The sequence below is a fragment of the Drosophila montana genome, unplaced genomic scaffold (genome assembly GCF_035044405.1).
Source record: "Drosophila montana isolate Dmon_TW-CO22-7 unplaced genomic scaffold, ASM3504440v1 contig_3780_1, whole genome shotgun sequence".
In the NCBI taxonomy this organism is placed as follows: Eukaryota; Metazoa; Arthropoda; class Insecta; order Diptera; family Drosophilidae; genus Drosophila; species Drosophila montana.
This window is the reverse complement of record NW_026998657.1, coordinates 91,615-111,066: the sequence shown is the minus strand read 5'-3', so window position 1 is coordinate 111,066 and position 19,452 is coordinate 91,615. Positions and strand designations below refer to the sequence as shown.

Below are 19,452 nucleotides of genomic sequence, written 5' to 3'. Positions count from 1 at the left end.
CGTTCTGCGGCGGAGCGATCCCAGCAGTACCCATCACACTGGCCTACCTTAACCTAACCGCGGTAGAGCGATTTTGTACGACCATTGTTTGTGTTGTGGCTCGGCGAAAATAATTAATAACGAAATAAATTAAATTAAAATCAAAATAAAATAATTATATATAAAAAAACTAAAAATAAAACAAATAAAATTGAAATCATAATAAAATAATTATAAATAAAATAACTAAAAATAAAATTAAAATCAAAATAAAATAATTAATTAAATAAATAATAATATCTAAATTAAATTACTAAAAAATGAAATAATTAAAATTAAAATCAAAATAAAACAATTGTAAATAAAATAACTTAATATTTATTTGTTGGCTGGCTCGAGGTCCGTGTTTGTTAAAACAAACAATGAAAACAATTTTTATTTAATTTGCTTCCGATATATTTCGGTTGCACATCGGCAAACCGTCTTCAGGGCACTAACACCAAGATACAAAAAACAATTAACAATTATAATACAATAAATTAAACATTATTTCGAACATTTAACATACATTATTTTACACGCCTGCGCTTTTTGACGTGGAGATTGTTACTGAGGTTGTTTGGCTGTTTAAGAGGTGTCTGTACAAGTGAGCGCAATTTTCTGTGTCTGTCTTGTAGTTTAGTCCCTTTTGCGAGTAACGCTACGACGTTTGGCGGGAATTCTATTTTTGTTTTGTTTACGAACCACTCTCTTTGAGTGTTGTTGTCCGCTAAGGCTAGGTTCCGTTGATCTCGTAACTTATCGTGTTTCGTTTCTTGTCTTTTCTTAAGTGTTGTTGTTATTTTGTTTTCTATATTTCTCTCGCTCTCAAAAAACGCTTTTGCGTCATCTGTGGTCATCAGTTGTTCTATGTTTGTTTTTGCTTTTTCCATATGTTTTGCTTGTTCTTGTAATAGGTTGTGTTTGTGTTTTATAAGTAAGTTTAATATTTTGGTATGGTAAAAATGTGTGTGTCAAATATGTCAATGTTCTTGTTATGTCAGGGTGGGTTTTATTGTCAGTGGTCAGTATGGTCAAATGCTGTGTCAAGTTTTTGATGAAGTTAGGTATTAAATTTGATTTTCTACATTTTAACAAAAATTTTAAACTAGATTTAAGTTTAGTTAATTTTACCAGTGTTAGTTGGAATTTATTAATTGTTCTTTTCGAATCCTTGTATTTAGTTTTTATTTTTGCGTAGCTCATGTTGGTTGCTGTGCATACGGCGTGCCTTCCGTTGATATTTCACTTACGTTTGTGTTTCTCTGGAGATCGGACGTGAAAATTGCAGTCTCGTGTGTGTGTGCGCGCTAGTGCACCGCTGGCAGCAGGCATAAACAAAGAAAGTGACAGTGACACTGAATAAAGCCCGCCCCAGGGCAATCCATACAAATCCCGCTTATAGTGGGTAAACTATACGCAACTGCTGCCTCTGGCAGCCGGAGTGTTATACAAATTAACAATATTTTAACAAAAAAATTACCGCGTGCAGTGCGTGAGAACAAGTTCTTGCAAAACTTAAGCTGCGCTCAGCTGATCGCAACTCAAGTGCGTGTGTGTGTGCGCGAGTGCAGCAAAGCTTTCGCGAGAGAGCTTTCAGCTTGCAGCTGCACTGATAGTGCTGGCAAAACAGTCACTGCAGTGACAGTGCTGACACTAAAGTCACAATTTGTGATCAATCACTTGTTACAAAAATACGGGTTATTTTTGTAATTAAGTGTAAAAAACTTGTTTTGTTTTTATTTTTTATTCTTTTTTCTCCCTGTGGGGAAAAAATTATAACAAAGTAAAGAACAATGGCTACAAACAACCGACCCCAAAATAACGAAGAAATTCATTCACCAATCTACCCGCTGCCGAACAGCTCAATAATATCCCCTACAAATACAGCCGCTAATGTCGATCGCCTCGACGGAAGCAGGCCACTGGAAGATTTTTACCAATACTACAACAACATGCTCGCCAGTAGTGCAAACCGGAACGGCGCCTCCACCTCGCTGTCAGCCGGTACCCAGCAATGCTCGACTTGGCAACCGCAACAGCACGGCACTGTCAGCACAACGACAGCAACAACCACCACAACCACAGCGTCATCCAGCAGCGGCTGCAGGACATCTGCCTCAACAGGCCCGCCCCAAAGCCGCCAATCCGACCTTGCAGTCCACCCCTTATGGCACCCAGGCAGCTGGTTCTTGTGTCACAAACCCCCCTCTGCCTCCCATAAAGAACGCAGGTGCTACGCCAGCCTTCGAAGAGCCACTGGTAGATTGGCAAACGGTTTCCGCAAAAAAACGGCGTGGGACTACATTATTATCCGAAGGCGTAAAAAAAGGGAAGCAACTAAATAACCGCAACACCAGCCGCGCTGGAGCTAAGCCCGCAACTCCCAGTACCGCTTCGGCAATTAGCAACAGATATGCCTCCCTTGAGCCTCAGGAAGACGCCTCTGTAATCGATGACGGCGAGATGGACACTGCCGACGAAGCGCCTCCAGTCACAGACCAACAACAATCAGCGAAAAAGATCTCCAAACCCAGGCCGATAACAGTCCCTGGAGTCAGCGATATTGTCGCAATGGAGCGAACCATAGATCAGGCAGTGGGCGCAGACGCCTATGAATTCAAGGTCTCTCCCTCTGGCTATCTAAGAATTTACGCCAAAGATGCCGACACCCACAGAGCAATTGTCCGCAAGCTCACTGAAGTGAGAGTGCAATTTACCCACTTCTGCCTAAAGGAAGACAGACCATACCGCGTTGTGGTTAAAAATCTGGCCGCTTCTACTCCCAGAAGCCAGATTGAAGCTGCCTTTACATCGCACGGCCATATTGTGACGAACCTTTACAACCCGGGCGCCAGACAGCCAACAAGTGATGCCAGTGCAGACTCCACCAACGATTTTCCAAGTCGCAACTTCTGGTTTGTCGATCTCAAGCAGTCTCTCAACAACAGGGAAGCGCTGCGGCTCAACAAGGTTGGCCGCCAACGGGTCACTATTGAGCTTCCGAGGAAGAACAATAGTATAAGGCAGTGTTTCCGCTGCTTCGAGTTCGACCACACCAAAAACTACTGTCTCAAACAGCCCAAGTGTGGTAGGTGCGGTCAGTCCCATTGGACAAACTCCGAGCAGTGCCAGGCCAAAACAGTGGCAGACCTGCGATGCTCCAACTGCGAGGGAAACCATGCTGCTTCCTATAAAGGATGCAAAAGCTATCAGGTGAGACTAAATGCCAGGCAGCCGGCCATCAATGTCTCCCCTCCTACACGATATAGCCATCCTCAAAATACACGAAGAACCACTCAGCAGTTCGTACCTTCCCGAATTGTGCAACAGGGCCTGTCGTATGCTGATGCGCTACGGCCAGGCCATCATGTACAAGTCCGCCAACCCCCAGCGCGCACTCTTCAGCCCACCGTCAATCCAATGCAGCTCCAACAACCACTGCAAGGACCTCAGGAGCAAGACGCTTCCCTTGGAGGCATCCTTCAAAACCTCCAGCAGTCCATTGCAGCACTGAATGCCGCAGTTGCAACCATTCTGGTTAGCATTAAAGAGCTAAAGGATGCGCAAGGTTCCCCGCAGCTTAGATTCCCAAAAAGCCGCAAATAATGGCTACCCAGTTACGTCTCGGATCGTGGAACGCTCGTGGCATCCTCCAAAATGCTAACGAGCTCAAGCTTTTTCTGAAAAAGCATGATGTAGACATCATGCTCATCTCAGAAACACATCTGCACACAAACTTGTACCTAACAATGGAGGGGTACGTCTGCTACCGTGCGGATCACCCTACAGGACGAGCCAGAGGTGGTGCTGTAGTGCTGGCAAAGCAGGATTTAGCACACTACCATCTACACACAGTGACCTCCAGCGACACACAGCTGGCTGCTATCATGGTGGAGACTCCCTTGGGCGAAATCCTCGTTGCGGCAGCATACCTACCACCAAACATCCCCTGGAACCGAGCGGAATTTGATTCTCTGTTTGGCCAGCTTGGCCCCAAATTCATCGTTGGAGGCGACTTCAACGCTAAGCACAGACTGTGGGGAAACTACAGAGCTGACAGCAGAGGCACTGCGCTCCATGAGGCGCTCACTCCCTGCTCAGCCCAGGTACTGGCCACCGGTAGACCTACCCACTTTCCGTACAACCGGCAAAGTACGCCTTCCTGTATCGACTTTTTTATATTCAAGGGCATCCCCAACAGCGTACTATCGGTTCGCGAAGAGTACGATCTATCTTCCGACCATCTGCCACTCCTCACAACGATCAACACGGCTGCACAAAGGATCCCAAAAAAGCGCAGGCTTGTCCTCCCTGGGTCGAACATCCAACGATTTAAGGCCGAACTAAATAGCTTGATCAACCTAAACACGCAGATTCAGTCAGTTGAGGACGTCGACGCTGCAGTACAAACCCTGTTGGACCAAGTACATGCCGCAGCCGCCAACGCTGCGCCCGCACATATCTACTCAGCCCCTACAAGCCAGCGGCCAAGGACGTTTTCCCCCATCTTGGAAGGTCTTCTCGCCCTAAAAAAGCGACTGAGGAGGGAGTATGTCCGTACCCAGGACCCCACGATTGACAGGATCTATCGTCGTATTGCTAACAGGGTCAGGAAGGAGCTGATTATCTCGAAAAGAAATGCCACAGACACCATGCTGGAGGAAGCAACGGCAGACGAGAGCTCCAAATTCGCGCTGTGGAAACTTAGCAGTCGATACAAGCGGCAAGCTGCGCCAAAGTTCCCCGTTCGACTTCCCGATGACACCTGGGCCAGATCACCAATGGACAGAGCCGAAGCCTTCGCCTGCAACCTGGAGGAGCGCTTCAAGCCGTTTGAGACCGCATCGCATGGAAGGATACAGCGAGTCGCGCAAATCCTGGAGGCGCCACTCCAAATGTCACTCCCTGTATCGCCAATCACCTTCCAAGAAGTAGAGCAGGAGATGAAGAGATTAAAAAGCAGCAAAGCCCCTGGGGAAGATCGGTTGGACAACCAGACAATCAAGCTACTGCCATACAAGGCGGTGCTTTTTCTCGTCGCCATTTTTAATGCAGCTCTTCGGCTAGGTTACTTTCCAGTGGCTTGGAAGAAGGCACATATAATCATGTTGCACAAGTGCGGAAAGCCCCCTAATCAACTGGGATCCTATCGCCCCATCAGCCTCCTGCCTGCCTTTGGTTAGATTCTGGAAAGGTGCACCCTCAGAAGGGTCCTGGATACCCCGGAAATAAAACGCTTGATCCCGAAGTTCCAGTTTGGGTTTCGACTCAAACACGGTACCCCTGAGCAACTACATCGGGTCACAAATTATATTTTGGACGGCTTTCACAGGAAAGAGTATGTGGTGGCAGCATACCTCGACATCCAAGAAGCCTTCGACCGGGTGTGGCACGCAGGACTCCTCTCCAAGATAAAGGACAAATTAAATCCGCAGCTATTTAGCACCATTGCGAGCTTCCTAACTGAGAGAACCTTTCAAGTGGTGCAGGATGGAGTAGCCTCTCAAACCAAACGCATAAAAGCGGGCGTTCCACAAGGCAGCGTCTTGGGTCCCACGCTATATAGCCTGTTTACACATGACATGCCCACAGCAAATGCAAGCAGACGGAATGATCGGCAGGACCTTCTGGTGGCCACGTTTGCTGACGACACGGCAATCCTTGCAAAAAACAAATGTGTGTACGTGGCAACTGACCTCTTGCAGGAATACCTCAAGCGATTTGAAAACTGGGCTTGTAGATGGAACATCGCAGTGAACCCTGGAAAATGCGCCACGGTTACCCACACTCTACGCAAGGACTCATGCCCCGGACTTTTTCTTCATGGTGAGCTTCTAGAGCAATATCGTCAACACAAGTACCTAGGTGTCACTCTCGACAGACGACTTACATTTAGTAAGCACGTCTCTGCAGTAACGAGCAACATCAAATCTAAGATAAGGCGAATGAGCTGGCTCCTCAACTCCAAAAACAAACTCTCGCTCCGAAACAAGGTCCTAATCTACAAGGTAATCCTTGCCCCAGTGTGGCGTTACGGGCTTCAAGTTTACGGTATAGCTGCAAAAACACACCTGAACAAAATTCGCATCATTCAGGCCAAAACCCTGCGCAAAATAACTGGAGCCGAATGGTATATTCGCACACGCGACATCGCCAAGGACCTCAAGGTTCCAATGGTGGGCGACGTAGTCAACAGGCAAGCAGCGAGCTACTCAACAAAGCTCCACAACCATCCAAACATCCTGGCGAGGAGCCTGCTAAGGAGGCGAAGAAGAAGGCGACTGAAGAGGACCTACCCAACCGACCTAATCGATCGTTATGTATAGGTGACAAGCTTCGTTAATTACATCAAAATATGTTTCTGTAATCTGTTAACCTAATTGTAAAACTAATTGTAAAACCACAATCATCGCTAAGCTAAGTAATTATGTCACTCTGATAAAAGTTGCTAACATAGAGTACCAGGATACCAGATTTCTTAATAAACAAAATATAATAAAAAAAAAAAAAAAAAAAAAAATCCGTTGATATTTATTGATGGCTCTGGCGACCTTTCCATATTTCAATATTTATTTGTTGGCTGGCTCGAGGTCCGTGTTTGTTAAAACAAACAATGAAAACAATTTTTATTTAATTTGCTTCCGATATATTTCGGTTGCACATCGGCAAACCGTCTTCAGGGCACTAACACTAAGATACAAAAAACAATTAACAATTATAATACAATAAATTAAACATTATTTCGAACATTTAACATACATTATTTTACACGCCTGCGCTTTTTGACGTGGAGATTGTTACTGAGGTTGTTTGGCTGTTTAAGAGGTGTCTGTACAAGTGAGCGCAATTTTCTGTGTCTGTCTTGTAGTTTAGTCGTTTGTTGGTTGGTGTGTTAATTATGTGTAGCATTTCCAATGTGTGTCGCTTGTTATAGTGTTGTTCTTGTTGTAAGATTGTTGTTTCATCAAAATTTGGTGTGTGGTTGCTTTTTATACAATGGGTCATAAGTGCTGTTTTCTGTATATTATTTTGATGTCTTAGTTTGAAGTCCGATTTATGTTGACTAATCCTTGTTTTTAGCTTCGATTTAGTTGTACCTATGTAGACACTATTGCACTTGTTGTTGTTTTCCCCGCCACATGGTATTTGGTAAACGACGTTGCTTTTGTCGATCATCGGGATTTTCGACTTTATCTTGTTAAAGAATTTTTGTAATGTATTCGTCGGTTTGTGTGCTTCTTTTATATCTTGTTTGTTATAACAGTCTGAGTTTGTGAGGCGTTCTGATAGTCGTGGTACATATATTAGTGATTTGTATATTTTAGCAGGTTCTGTTGGCTTTTTTCTTTCGATTTGTCGTCTTTTTAATAATGTTTTGATTATATTTGGGGGGAAGTCATTTTTGGTCAAGAGTTTTTTGATTTCATGTTCAATTTCTTTGTGGTATATTGTGTCCGATATGTTCATCATTCTATTCATACAGCCTAGTGCTGTATTGATTATCATACTCTTTGGGTGGTTTGAATTGAAGTTGAGTATTCGTCCGGAGGCTATGGGTTTCCTATACCACTTTATTTTGAGTGTGTTGTCCATTCTGCTTACAATAGAGTCTAAAAATGGTAATTTCCCGTCCTTTTCTAATTCCATTGTAAATTTTATCTGTTTGTGGAAGGAATTCAATTCTTTTAGAATATTTTCCACGTCTATTTTGTTCGTTATGGCAAAAAGGTCATCTACATATTTGGTCAAGAGTCTTGGTTTTATTTTTAATTTATCTGTAATCTTGTCCAACAGTTCCTCCATTAATATATCTGCGATTACTGGGGAAGCCGGTGATCCCATTGGCATTCCTTTTAGTTGTGTGTATATTTTGTCTTCGTATTTGAAATATCTGTTTTCCTGTATGCAAAATCTAACTATGTCCATAAATAGTTGTTTCGGTATACTCGTGTGCTCTTCTAATTTGGTCCATTTTTGTCTTATTGTGTCAAGTGCTAATTCTATTGGTATGCTGGGAAATAAGGATACTACGTCAAAAGATACTAATGTTTCCTCTTCTCTAATCTGGGAGTTGTTAACTCTGTCTTTAAAATCTACCGCGTTCTTGATGTTGTACCTAGAGTCCATTGTCAGATTTTTTACGTAAACAAAACAAAAATAGAATTCCCGCCAAACGTCGTAGCGTTACTCGCAAAAGGGCCGAAGTTCGCTCTCCCAATCAGCAAGAGAGATTTTCCTCTCTTGAAATACATCGCAGACGGTGAGGAGCTAGTACAAACCTTAAAAGAAAAGGAAACACAAGAGTCGGCGCGCACAAAATTCTCTTTGTTAGTCAAAGAGCATAAAACCAAGAACAACCAAAACAGTAGGGATCGAGCAATACTGGACACAGTGGAACAGACACGAAAATTATTGAAAGAAAATATAAATATTAAAATTCTATCGTCGGATAAGGGCAACAAAACCGTAGCAATGGATGAGGATGAATATATAAATAAAATGACAAATATTTTAGACGACTTATGCGCGTATAGAACACTGAGACTGGATCCGACATCAAGACTACAGACAAAGAATAACAACTTCGTAGCACAATTATTCAAGATGGGTCTTATTTCAAAGGACGAAAGAAATAAGATGACTACAACAACAGCGGTACCTCCGAGGATATATGGACTACCAAAAATACACAAGGAAGGAACACCACTGAGACCAATATGTTCTTCCATCGGATCTCCATCTTACGGGCTGTGCAAATATATAATACAAATATTAAAAAATCTGACAATGGACTCTAGGTACAACATCAAGAACGCGGTAGATTTTAAAGACAGAGTTAACAACTCCCAGATTAGAGAAGAGGAAACATTAGTATCTTTTGACGTAGTATCCTTATTTCCCAGCATACCAATAGAATTAGCACTTGACACAATAAGACAAAAATGGACCAAATTAGAAGAGCACACGAGTATACCGAAACAACTATTTATGGACATAGTTAGATTTTGCATACAGGAAAACAGATATTTCAAATACGAAGACAAAATATACACACAACTAAAAGGAATGCCAATGGGATCACCGGCTTCCCCAGTAATCGCAGATATATTAATGGAGGAACTGTTGGACAAGATTACAGATAAATTAAAAATAAAACCAAGACTCTTGACCAAATATGTAGATGACCTTTTTGCCATAACGAACAAAATAGACGTGGAAAATATTCTAAAAGAATTGAATTCCTTCCACAAACAGATAAAATTTACAATGGAATTAGAAAAGGACGGGAAATTACCATTTTTAGACTCTATTGTAAGCAGAATGGACAACACACTCAAAATAAAGTGGTATAGGAAACCCATAGCCTCCGGACGAATACTCAACTTCAATTCAAACCACCCAAAGAGTATGATAATCAATACAGCACTAGGCTGTATGAATAGAATGATGAACATATCGGACACAATATACCACAAAGAAATTGAACATGAAATCAAAAAACTCTTGACCAAAAATGACTTCCCCCCAAATATAATCAAAACATTATTAAAAAGACGACAAATCGAAAGAAAAAAGCCAACAGAACCTGCTAAAATATACAAATCACTAATATATGTACCACGACTATCAGAACGCTTCACAAACTCAGACTGTTATAACAAACAAGATATAAAAGTAGCACACAAACCGACGAATACATTACAAAAATTCTTTAACAAGATAAAGTCGAAAATCCCGATGATCGACAAAAGCAACGTCGTTTACCAAATACCATGTGGCGGGGAAAACAACAACAAGTGCAATAGTGTCTACATAGGTACAACTAAATCGAAGCTAAAAACAAGGATTAGTCAACATAAATCGGACTTCAAACTAAGACATCAAAATAATATACAGAAAACAGCACTTATGACCCATTGTATAAAAAGCAACCACACACCAAATTTTGATGAAACAACAATCTTACAACAAGAACAACACTATAACAAGCGACACACATTGGAAATGCTACACATAATTAACACACCAACCAACAAACGACTAAACTACAAGACAGACACAGAAAATTGCGCTCACTTGTACAGACACCTCTTAAACAGCCAAAACAACCTCAGTAACAATCTCCACGTCAAAAAGCGCAGGCGTGTAAAATAATGTATGTTAAATGTTCGAAATAATGTTTAATTTATTGTATTATAATTGTTAATTGTTTTTTGTATCTTAGTGTTAGTGCCCTGAAGACGGTTTGCCGATGTGCAACCGAAATATATCGGAAGCAAATTAAATAAAAATTGTTTTCATTGTTTGTTTTAACAAACACGGACCTCGAGCCAGCCAACAAATAAATATTTAAATATGGAAAGGTCGCCAGAGCCATCAATAAATATCAACGGAAGGCACGCCGTATGCACAGCAACCAACATGAGCTGCGCAAAAATAAAAACTAAATACAAGGATTCGAAAAGAACAATTAATAAATTCCAACTAACACTGGTAAAATTAACTAAACTTAAATCTAGTTTAAAATTTTTGTTAAAATGTAGAAAATCAAATTTAATACCTAACTTCATCAAAAACTTGACACAGCATTTGACCATACTGACCACTGACAATAAAACCCACCCTGACATAACAAGAACATTGACTAGACACACACATTTTTACCATACCAAAATATTAAACTTACTTATAAAACACAAACACAACCTATTACAAGAACAAGCAAAACATATGGAAAAAGCAAAAACAAACATAGAACAACTGATGACCACAGATGACGCAAAAGCGTTTTTTGAGAGCGAGAGAAATATAGAAAACAAAATAACAACAACACTTAAGAAAAGACAAGAAACGAAACACGATAAGTTACGAGATCAACGGAACCTAGCCTTAGCGGACAACAACACTCAAAGAGAGTGGTTCGTAAACAAAACAAAAATAGAATTCCCGCCAAACGTCGTAGCGTTACTCGCAAAAGGGCCGAAGTTCGCTCTCCCAATCAGCAAGAGAGATTTTCCTCTCTTGAAATACATCGCAGACGGTGAGGAGCTAGTACAAACCTTAAAAGAAAAGGAAACACAAGAGTCGGCGCGCACAAAATTCTCTTTGTTAGTCAAAGAGCATAAAACCAAGAACAACCAAAACAGTAGGGATCGAGCAATACTGGACACAGTGGAACAGACACGAAAATTATTGAAAGAAAATATAAATATTAAAATTCTATCGTCGGATAAGGGCAACAAAACCGTAGCAATGGATGAGGATGAATATAAAAATAAAATGACAAATATTTTAGACGACTTATGTGCGTATAGAACACTGAGACTGGATCCGACATCAAGACTACAGACAAAGAATACCAACTTCGTAGCACAATTATTCAAGATGGGTCTTATTTCAAAGGATGAAAGAAATAAGATGACTACAACAACAGCGGTACCTCCGAGGATATATGGACTACCAAAAATACACAAGGAAGGAACACCACTGAGACCAATATGTTCTTCCATCGGATCTCCATCTTATGGGCTGTGCAAATATATAATACAAATATTAAAAAATCTGACAATGGACTCTAGGTACAACATCAAGAACGCGGTAGATTTTAAAGACAGAGTTAACAACTCCCAGATTAGAGAAGAGGAAACATTAGTATCTTTTGACGTAGTATCCTTATTTCCCAGCATACCAATAGAATTAGCACTTGACACAATAAGACAAAAATGGACCAAATTAGAAGAGCACACGAGTATACCGAAACAACTATTTATGGACATAGTTAGATTTTGCATACAGGAAAACAGATATTTCAAATACGAAGACAAAATATACACACAACTAAAAGGAATGCCAATGGGATCACCGGCTTCCCCAGTAATCGCAGATATATTAATGGAGGAACTGTTGGACAAGATTACAGATAAATTAAAAATAAAACCAAGACTCTTGACCAAATATGTAGATGACCTTTTTGCCATAACGAACAAAATAGACGTGGAAAATATTCTAAAAGAATTGAATTCCTTCCACAAACAGATAAAATTTACAATGGAATTAGAAAAGGACGGGAAATTACCATTTTTAGACTCTATTGTAAGCAGAATGGACAACACACTCAAAATAAAGTGGTATAGGAAACCCATAGCCTCCGGACGAATACTCAACTTCAATTCAAACCACCCAAAGAGTATGATAATCAATACAGCACTAGGCTGTATGAATAGAATGATGAACATATCGGACACAATATACCACAAAGAAATTGAACATGAAATCAAAAAACTCTTGACCAAAAATGACTTCCCCCCAAATATAATCAAAACATTATTAAAAAGACGACAAATCGAAAGAAAATATATGTACCACGACTATCAGAACGCCTCACAAACTCAGACTGTTATAACAAACAAGATATAAAAGTAGCACACAAACCGACGAATACATTACAAAAATTCTTTAACAAGATAAAGTCGAAAATCCCGATGATCGACAAAAGCAACGTCGTTTACCAAATACCATGTGGCGGGGAAAACAACAACAAGTGCAATAGTGTCTACATAGGTACAACAAAATCGAAGCTAAAAACAAGGATTAGTCAACATAAATCGGACTTCAAACTAAGACATCAAAATAATATACAGAAAACAGCACTTATGACCCATTGTATAAAAAGCAACCACACACCAAATTTTGATGAAACAACAATCTTACAACAAGAACAACACTATAACAAGCGACACACATTGGAAATGCTACACATAATTAACACACCAACCAACAAACGACTAAACTACAAGACAGACACAGAAAATTGCGCTCACTTGTACAGACACCTCTTAAACAGCCAAACAACCTCAGTAACAATCTCCACGTCAAAAAGCGCAGGCGTGTAAAATAATGTATGTTAAATGTTCGAAATAATGTTTAATTTATTGTATTATAATTGTTAATTGTTTTTTGTATCTTGGTGTTAGTGCCCTGAAGACGGTTTGCCGATGTGCAACCGAAATATATCGGAAGCAAATTAAATAAAAATTGTTTTCATTGTTTGTTTTAACAAACACGGACCTCGAGCCAGCCAACAAATAAATATTGAAATATGGAAAGGTCGCCAGAGCCATCAATAAAATAACTTAAAATAAAATAATTAAAATTAAAATTAAAACCAAAATAAAGTAATTAAAACAAGGCGAGCAATTAGGACAGAACAGTCGACGGAAATAAAAGCGCAACCCAAGAAGAAGGCAACGAAACGAGGATATCTAAGAGGAGTAACGAGAAACACAAATAAGAGGTTACGTACGAAAGGATAGATACGGAAATATGGGCTCGGCTAGCCGAGTTGGAGGCAAAATAAACGTGGACCGCGGAGCACAAAGCCCAGCCCAAACCCGACCCAATTGAATGGGACAGACGCTCGAAGTCGGAGCTGGGCTCTGGCCCACGTTTAAATATCCCCGGCTTACTTGCGGTTCCGGTGATCGCGAGCTATAAGGCCCGCGATGCGAGCGATAGGATGAAGGAATCGGGGACGGCTCGTGTTACTGAGGGCGTCCCATTAACACCAGCGCGCCTACCAATGAAGTTGAGGGGAGACTGCATCGTCAGGAAGTGGAGTGTACGCTTCGATGGGCAGGCTGATCCACTGTCCTTCGTGGAAGCCATCGAGGGTCGGGCCTGTCCTATGACATCGACACCGATCGGTTGCCTTGGGCTAAGCCGGTCGCTGGTTCATGACAAGTGGGCTAAGAGATGTACCATGGAACGAGTTCAAGGAGGGATCCTTTGCTTTCTTTTTGCTCCCTCGGTACTTCGAATTGTTGGAACACGAAATCCGGGCTCGCGGTCAACGAGATGGCGAAGGATTTAAACAATATGAGGTGGACATAAGGGCGTTGATGCACCACGCTGGTACAAATTGTATGTGCGGAGATAAGATTTCTCGTTGCTGTCGAAGCTCATACAGTTAGCCGTCGAGTACGAGTGTATAAAACAGCAGGGTCAGCAGTACCCGACTGGTTCGCGATCTCGATTGGGGCGTAGCATGGGCACGTGTCTAGGCGAGGGGCAAGCACAAACAACCCGTTCAGGATAGCTTCATCGCAAGTCGGCGGGATGGTTCTCGGTGGAGTAGTCCCAGGGGCACTACCGATACCAAGGGTAGAGGCCGCCAACAGGATGATTAACCAAGAAACTGGAGATTAACCAGGCGACGCCCGATATGCTTTCGGTGTGGGCAAGAGGGGCATTTTAGGAGGGAATGTCCCAACCCTCAGGTAGTTTTTTGTGCGCGATGCGGAACTAGAGGGGTGAGCAGCCAGGAATGCTGTAGACGACCGGCTCAGGGAAACGGGCAGCGGCACCGTCCGGACCGGGAGCGGATGGGCAGCGATGTCAACGAAGCCTGGAAGCAGTAGATGTTTTGCGAGTCGAGGGGGGTCGTGTCGCCGCGACGCTAAAAATCGGAAAGGAGGACTACGCGGCGACAATCGACAGCGGTGCCACTCGATCTTTCATCAGTGGTGCCATCGCGGCGAAGGCGACGAAGGACGTGGAGATTAGGGAGGTACAAACTAGGATACGGCTAGATGTCGTACGGATGCTGCACGCGGAAGTCAGTTTAGCGGGGCGCACGATCGGCGTGCCTACTAATCATGACGTCGATGCTAGATTAAGTGATTCTAAGTATGGGCTTTCTCCGTGCGATAGGCATGACGATACGTTGCGGGGACAGCAAAATGACGCTAGGAACGCCGGAGAGACTGAGAATTAGGGAAGGGGCGACTGGTTGCCCTGTGGAGCTGATCCTGGCGGCAAGATTGGGGGTTCGGCAGGGGGCGGCAGTCCGTCCCGCGGAGAGAATCCCGGAGGGGCGATCGAGGTGTGTTCAGGGTGCAAGTGAAGGTGCGGTCGGACGATAAGGGTGCGTCCAGGGTGCCAGTGGAGGCACGGTCGGACAGCAAGGTGTCCAGGGTGCCGCTAGAGTCGCGGTCAGACAACCCGGGGATGTCTAGAGGGCCAGGAAAGGATCGGAAACAGGAGCGTAAGGCGGACTCGACAGGGGTTAGGGTAAAAGGACAGGCGACGACGGAGGTCAGCAGAGGCGGGATTCGGGGCCTATGTGTGGATCAGCACCTAAGAGCATGAAGCTGGGGAGGATGGCTGGATCCAACGGGCAGGAGAATTTACCTCGCGCTTTCAGAAGAAGTCGTGCTAGCACAAGAACTAGTCGCGGGGAACAATACAGCCGCGGGAGCTAGTCGCGAGGCTTGCAGTAGTGAAGGTTCTGGAGAGGGGGGAGTCCCAACAGGGAGGACGTCTGGCCAGCAGACCAGGAGCCGAGTCTGCAGGTGCTTGTAGAGGCGGATTTGGCGCGATTCAAGGGGCTGAAGGGCGTGTCCCACATAGCCAGCCATCGGAAGGACAATGAGCCCATCAAACAGAGGTAATACCCGAGGAACCCGGCGATGCACCGAGTCATCGACGAGCAGGTGGAGGATTTGCTCCGGACGGGAGCCATCCAGCCGTCCCGAAGCCCGAACAGGGCGCCGATTGTGCTGGTGAAAAAGAAGACCGGAGAACTGGAGAGAGAAGAAGAGAAGAGAGAGACTGGCGAATGTGCATTGATTATAGGCAGCTTAATGCACATTCGATTCCGGACGCATACCCAGTACCCCAGATAAACCACATTTTAGAGCACCTACGGCACGCACGTTATATATCGACGCTGGATCTCAAGCAAGGATATTGGCATATACCCATAGAAGAAGGGAGCAGGCAGTATACCGCGTTTACAGTCCCAGAACGGGGACTATACCAATGGAAGGTGATGCCCTTAGGTCTACACTCGGCATTCGCCACGTTCCAGAGGGCACTGGATTCGGTGATAGGGCCGAAAATGGAGCCCCACGCTTGCGCCTATCTGGACGACATCATCGTCATAGGCGCGACCAAGGAACAGCACATAGCCAATTTGAAAGAGGTGTTCCGACGGCTGAAGGAATCGAACCTGAAGCCCAACAGGGAGAAATGCCGGTTCTTCCGGAAGGAGCTGGTATATTTGGGTCACATGGTGAGTGGCGAAGGAATCCGCACGGACCCCTCAAAGGTGCTCGCGATTCAGAGACTGACGGCCCCTTCGAACTGTAAGGAACTGCGGCAGTGCCTGGGGATGGCCTCGTGACATCGACGCTTCGTGCCCAACTTTGTGTCGGTGGTGCAGCCGATGACCGCTCTCCTTAAAAAGGGGAAGGTATGGTCGTGGGGCGTGGAACAGCAGGGTGCGTTGGAGCATCTCAAGGACTGACTCACAACCGGGCCCATCCTCGCCTGCAAACGGACGCGAGCGATTATGGCATCGGCGCGGTCCTGACACAAACCATCGACGAGGAGGAGCGAGTCATCGCGTACGCCAGTAAGAAACTCCTGAAGGCAGAGATCAACTATTGAGCCACAGAGAAAGAATGTCTGGCTATAGTTTGGTCAATCCGCAAGTTGACGTGTTATTTGGAGGCGTACAGGTTCGGTGGTTCGTACAGGTGGTCATTACCGACCACATGACACTCAAATGGCTCAACTCAATAGAGAGTCCATCTGGAAGGACAGTTCGATGGGCCTTAGAATTACAGCAGTTCCAGTTCGACGTGCAGTACCGGCGAGGAAAACTAAACGTGGTAGTTGACGCACTATCCCGACAGCCATTGGAGGCATGTCGTCAGGCCGTGGAGGAGCAGCATCCGGATAGACCGCATGCATGCTGGAAAAACTCACCAAGAAGCCCTAAAAGTACCCGGACTATGCGTCAAGAACAGCCAAAACTATCGCCACCTGGGACGCAGTGCCGACGACGAAGACTACGTGCCGTGAAAATTGTGGGTCGCCGGCAATCAGAGGCAGAGAGTCCTGAGTGCCACATTGCCCCGATGGCAGGGCATCAATGGGTGAGGAAGACGATAACTCGACTGGCACAGAGGTATTATTGGCCAGGAATGTTTCGGGATGCCGCACGACATGTGAGGTGCTGTGAGGTGTGCCAAAGTTCAAAGTAGAACAGTAACAGAGACCGGCAGGACGAATGCTGACGCGCCAGGTGACGGAACCGTGGTCCATCTTATGCGCCGACTTCGTGCGACCCCTACTACGCTCGAAGCAGGGGAACACTATGCTGCTGGTATTCCACGACGCGTATAGCAAAGTGGGTGGAACTGGTTCCCTTGAGAAGGGCGACGGCGGAACACTTACAGAGGGCGTTCTGAGAACGGATACTTTGTCGATTCGGAGTCCCTCGGAAGTTCGAATGCGATAACGGATTGCAGTTCACAAGCCGGACATTTAAGGCTTTCTTGACTTCTATCGGTGTAGAGGTGCAATACACGGCGCCATATTGCCCTCAAGAAAACCCTACCGAGCGTACGAACCGGACGGTCAAGACGATGTTCGCCCAGTTAATCGAAGAACACCAGAGCTCGTGGGACGAGATGCTACCCGAAATAGCGTTGGCGTTGAACACGAGCGTGGCCGACTCGACCGGATTTTCTCCCGCCTTCTTGGTACAAGGTACCGATCCTCGTCTCCCCGCCGCCTTATAAGACGAAGTTTCGCCTGGGTCTGCCACCGTTCAGCAAACGCCAGGGGAAAAGGCCGGGCGTCTGAGGGAGGTGTTTGACATCGTCCGTCATAACTTGCAGCGTGCTTCCCAGGACCAGGGGAGGCACTATAATTTGCGTCGAAGAGAGTGGCGGCCAGAAATGGGCGAGCAGGTGTGGCTACGCCAGCATCAGCTGTCAAAGGCCGCCGACGGATTCGCGGCAAAGCTAGCGCCGAAGTTTGACGGCCCCTTTCGGGTCGTGAAGTTCGTGTCGCCCAATATCCTGCGCATGGCGCGCGATGGCGAACGGAATAGGCGGGTAGCGAACATTGTCCAGCTAAAGGTTTACCATGGACCACACGAAGAAGACCCCAGTGAGGTCAGAGGGAAAGGAGACGACAAACCAGGCGAAGAATAGATTAGGAACAATTTGTAATAACCCCTATGTTTATATGAGTGGGAGCGAAACAGCGTCAATAGCGACGACCCGTGGCAATGGGCTCTCAATTACGAGTTGGGAGACTCGTTGCAGCCACCGTCCCCAAAAGCCAACGACCCAGAGTGGCGCGACTCACCGCCACCACTCGTGCCCAGGGCGCGCGACGTGGAGTGGAGCGACTCGCCGCCACCACTCATACCCAGGACACGCGACGTGGAGTGGTGCGACTCACCACCACCATTGATACCGACACCACCGTCCATCGCAGGGGTCATCCCGGATTTAAGGCGGGACCCATCTCGCCAGCCTCACCTGTTCTGGGAGGCGCTGGAGGACGCATTCGAGAGGTGGGAGCCCGGCCACGTAGCGTCATACGAAAGCGACGCGGATGAATGGCGACCGGTGGTCCCGAAGGAAGTCTTCCCACCGTCAGGTTGGACGGTCGGTATTGCAGACGGGAAGCTACCGCCCAATGTACGCGACCGAGTCGTCGCCGAAATGGAGGGTCGGAACGAAATACAGACTCAGAGGGACCGCGAGTTAGCTGCAAGGTTAGGAAATAGGGGTCGAGAACTGAAGGTGCAGCAGGGCCAAAGAAGCTTAGGAAATAAAACGATAGCGTTCATATACAAAGCGAATCAGTGTTTGCGTGTTGTTTCTCGTAGAAATTGTGCATTTCCAGGCCTTTCGTTCTGCGGCGGAGTGATCCCAGCAGTACCCATCACGCTGACCTACCTTAACCTAACCGCGGCGAAGCGATCCCAGCGAACCAACATGCTGGTCAATACGGCCAGGATTATTTTGGGTTACATTAAGAAATGGATAAGGAGTCTGACGATTCATATATGTATAATGAATACAATTTTTTTATCGTTTGTGCGACCTACTTTTAAGGGGTGTCTGGTCCCAAAAATATTTCATTTACCAAGACAATTGAATCTGTACATACGGTATTTGTCCTTCGTGGCTTAAACTGGGATCCCGGTGTTCGTTTGCCATCATACTCCAGTAGAGCCCTGACGATCTCCCCTGTTTCATTAATCATAGAATTATGTTTGGGGTCATATTAATTTAAAAATTAATCACGGCCGCTGTCTGTCCCTACTAGACTAACAGGTATTAATTCTACTATTCTAAACTATTTAGCAAGTATATAGTCTCAGTTTGCAGTCGTTGTTGCACACTCGCACATGTTCCAGTTAAAATATTTACCTGAAACAAAATAATTACTGATCTTGAAATTTTATAGAACTTCTAAGCCATGATGTTCCAAGAGATAAACATTAGCGTCCGACATTGTAAAATGTATAAATGTTTGATTAGTCAAATTTGTTTTATTTATCTATTCAAATTCTCGATTATTTTCTTTATCATGGATCACTGGACACATTCCTGAATAAGCATA

At 44.8% G+C, this 19,452-nt stretch overlaps 1 protein-coding gene across 1 annotated transcript; it reads left to right on the top strand.

The window, feature by feature from the left end:
• Nucleotides 1–16,484: 16,484 nt before the first annotated feature.
• LOC135437463 (uncharacterized) lies at nucleotides 16,485–17,069 on the top strand. Its single transcript, XM_064695391.1, has one exon. It carries the CDS (start codon nucleotides 16,485–16,487, stop codon nucleotides 17,067–17,069), a length of 585 nt encoding a protein of 194 aa, XP_064551461.1.
• Nucleotides 17,070–19,452: the final 2,383 nt, after the last annotated feature.

What these genes read in the sequence shown, in the direction of transcription:
- LOC135437463 (XM_064695391.1), top strand. Translation starts at nt 16,485, where the DNA reads ATGTCTGGCTATAGTTTGGTCAATCCGCAAGTTGACGTGTTATTTGGA.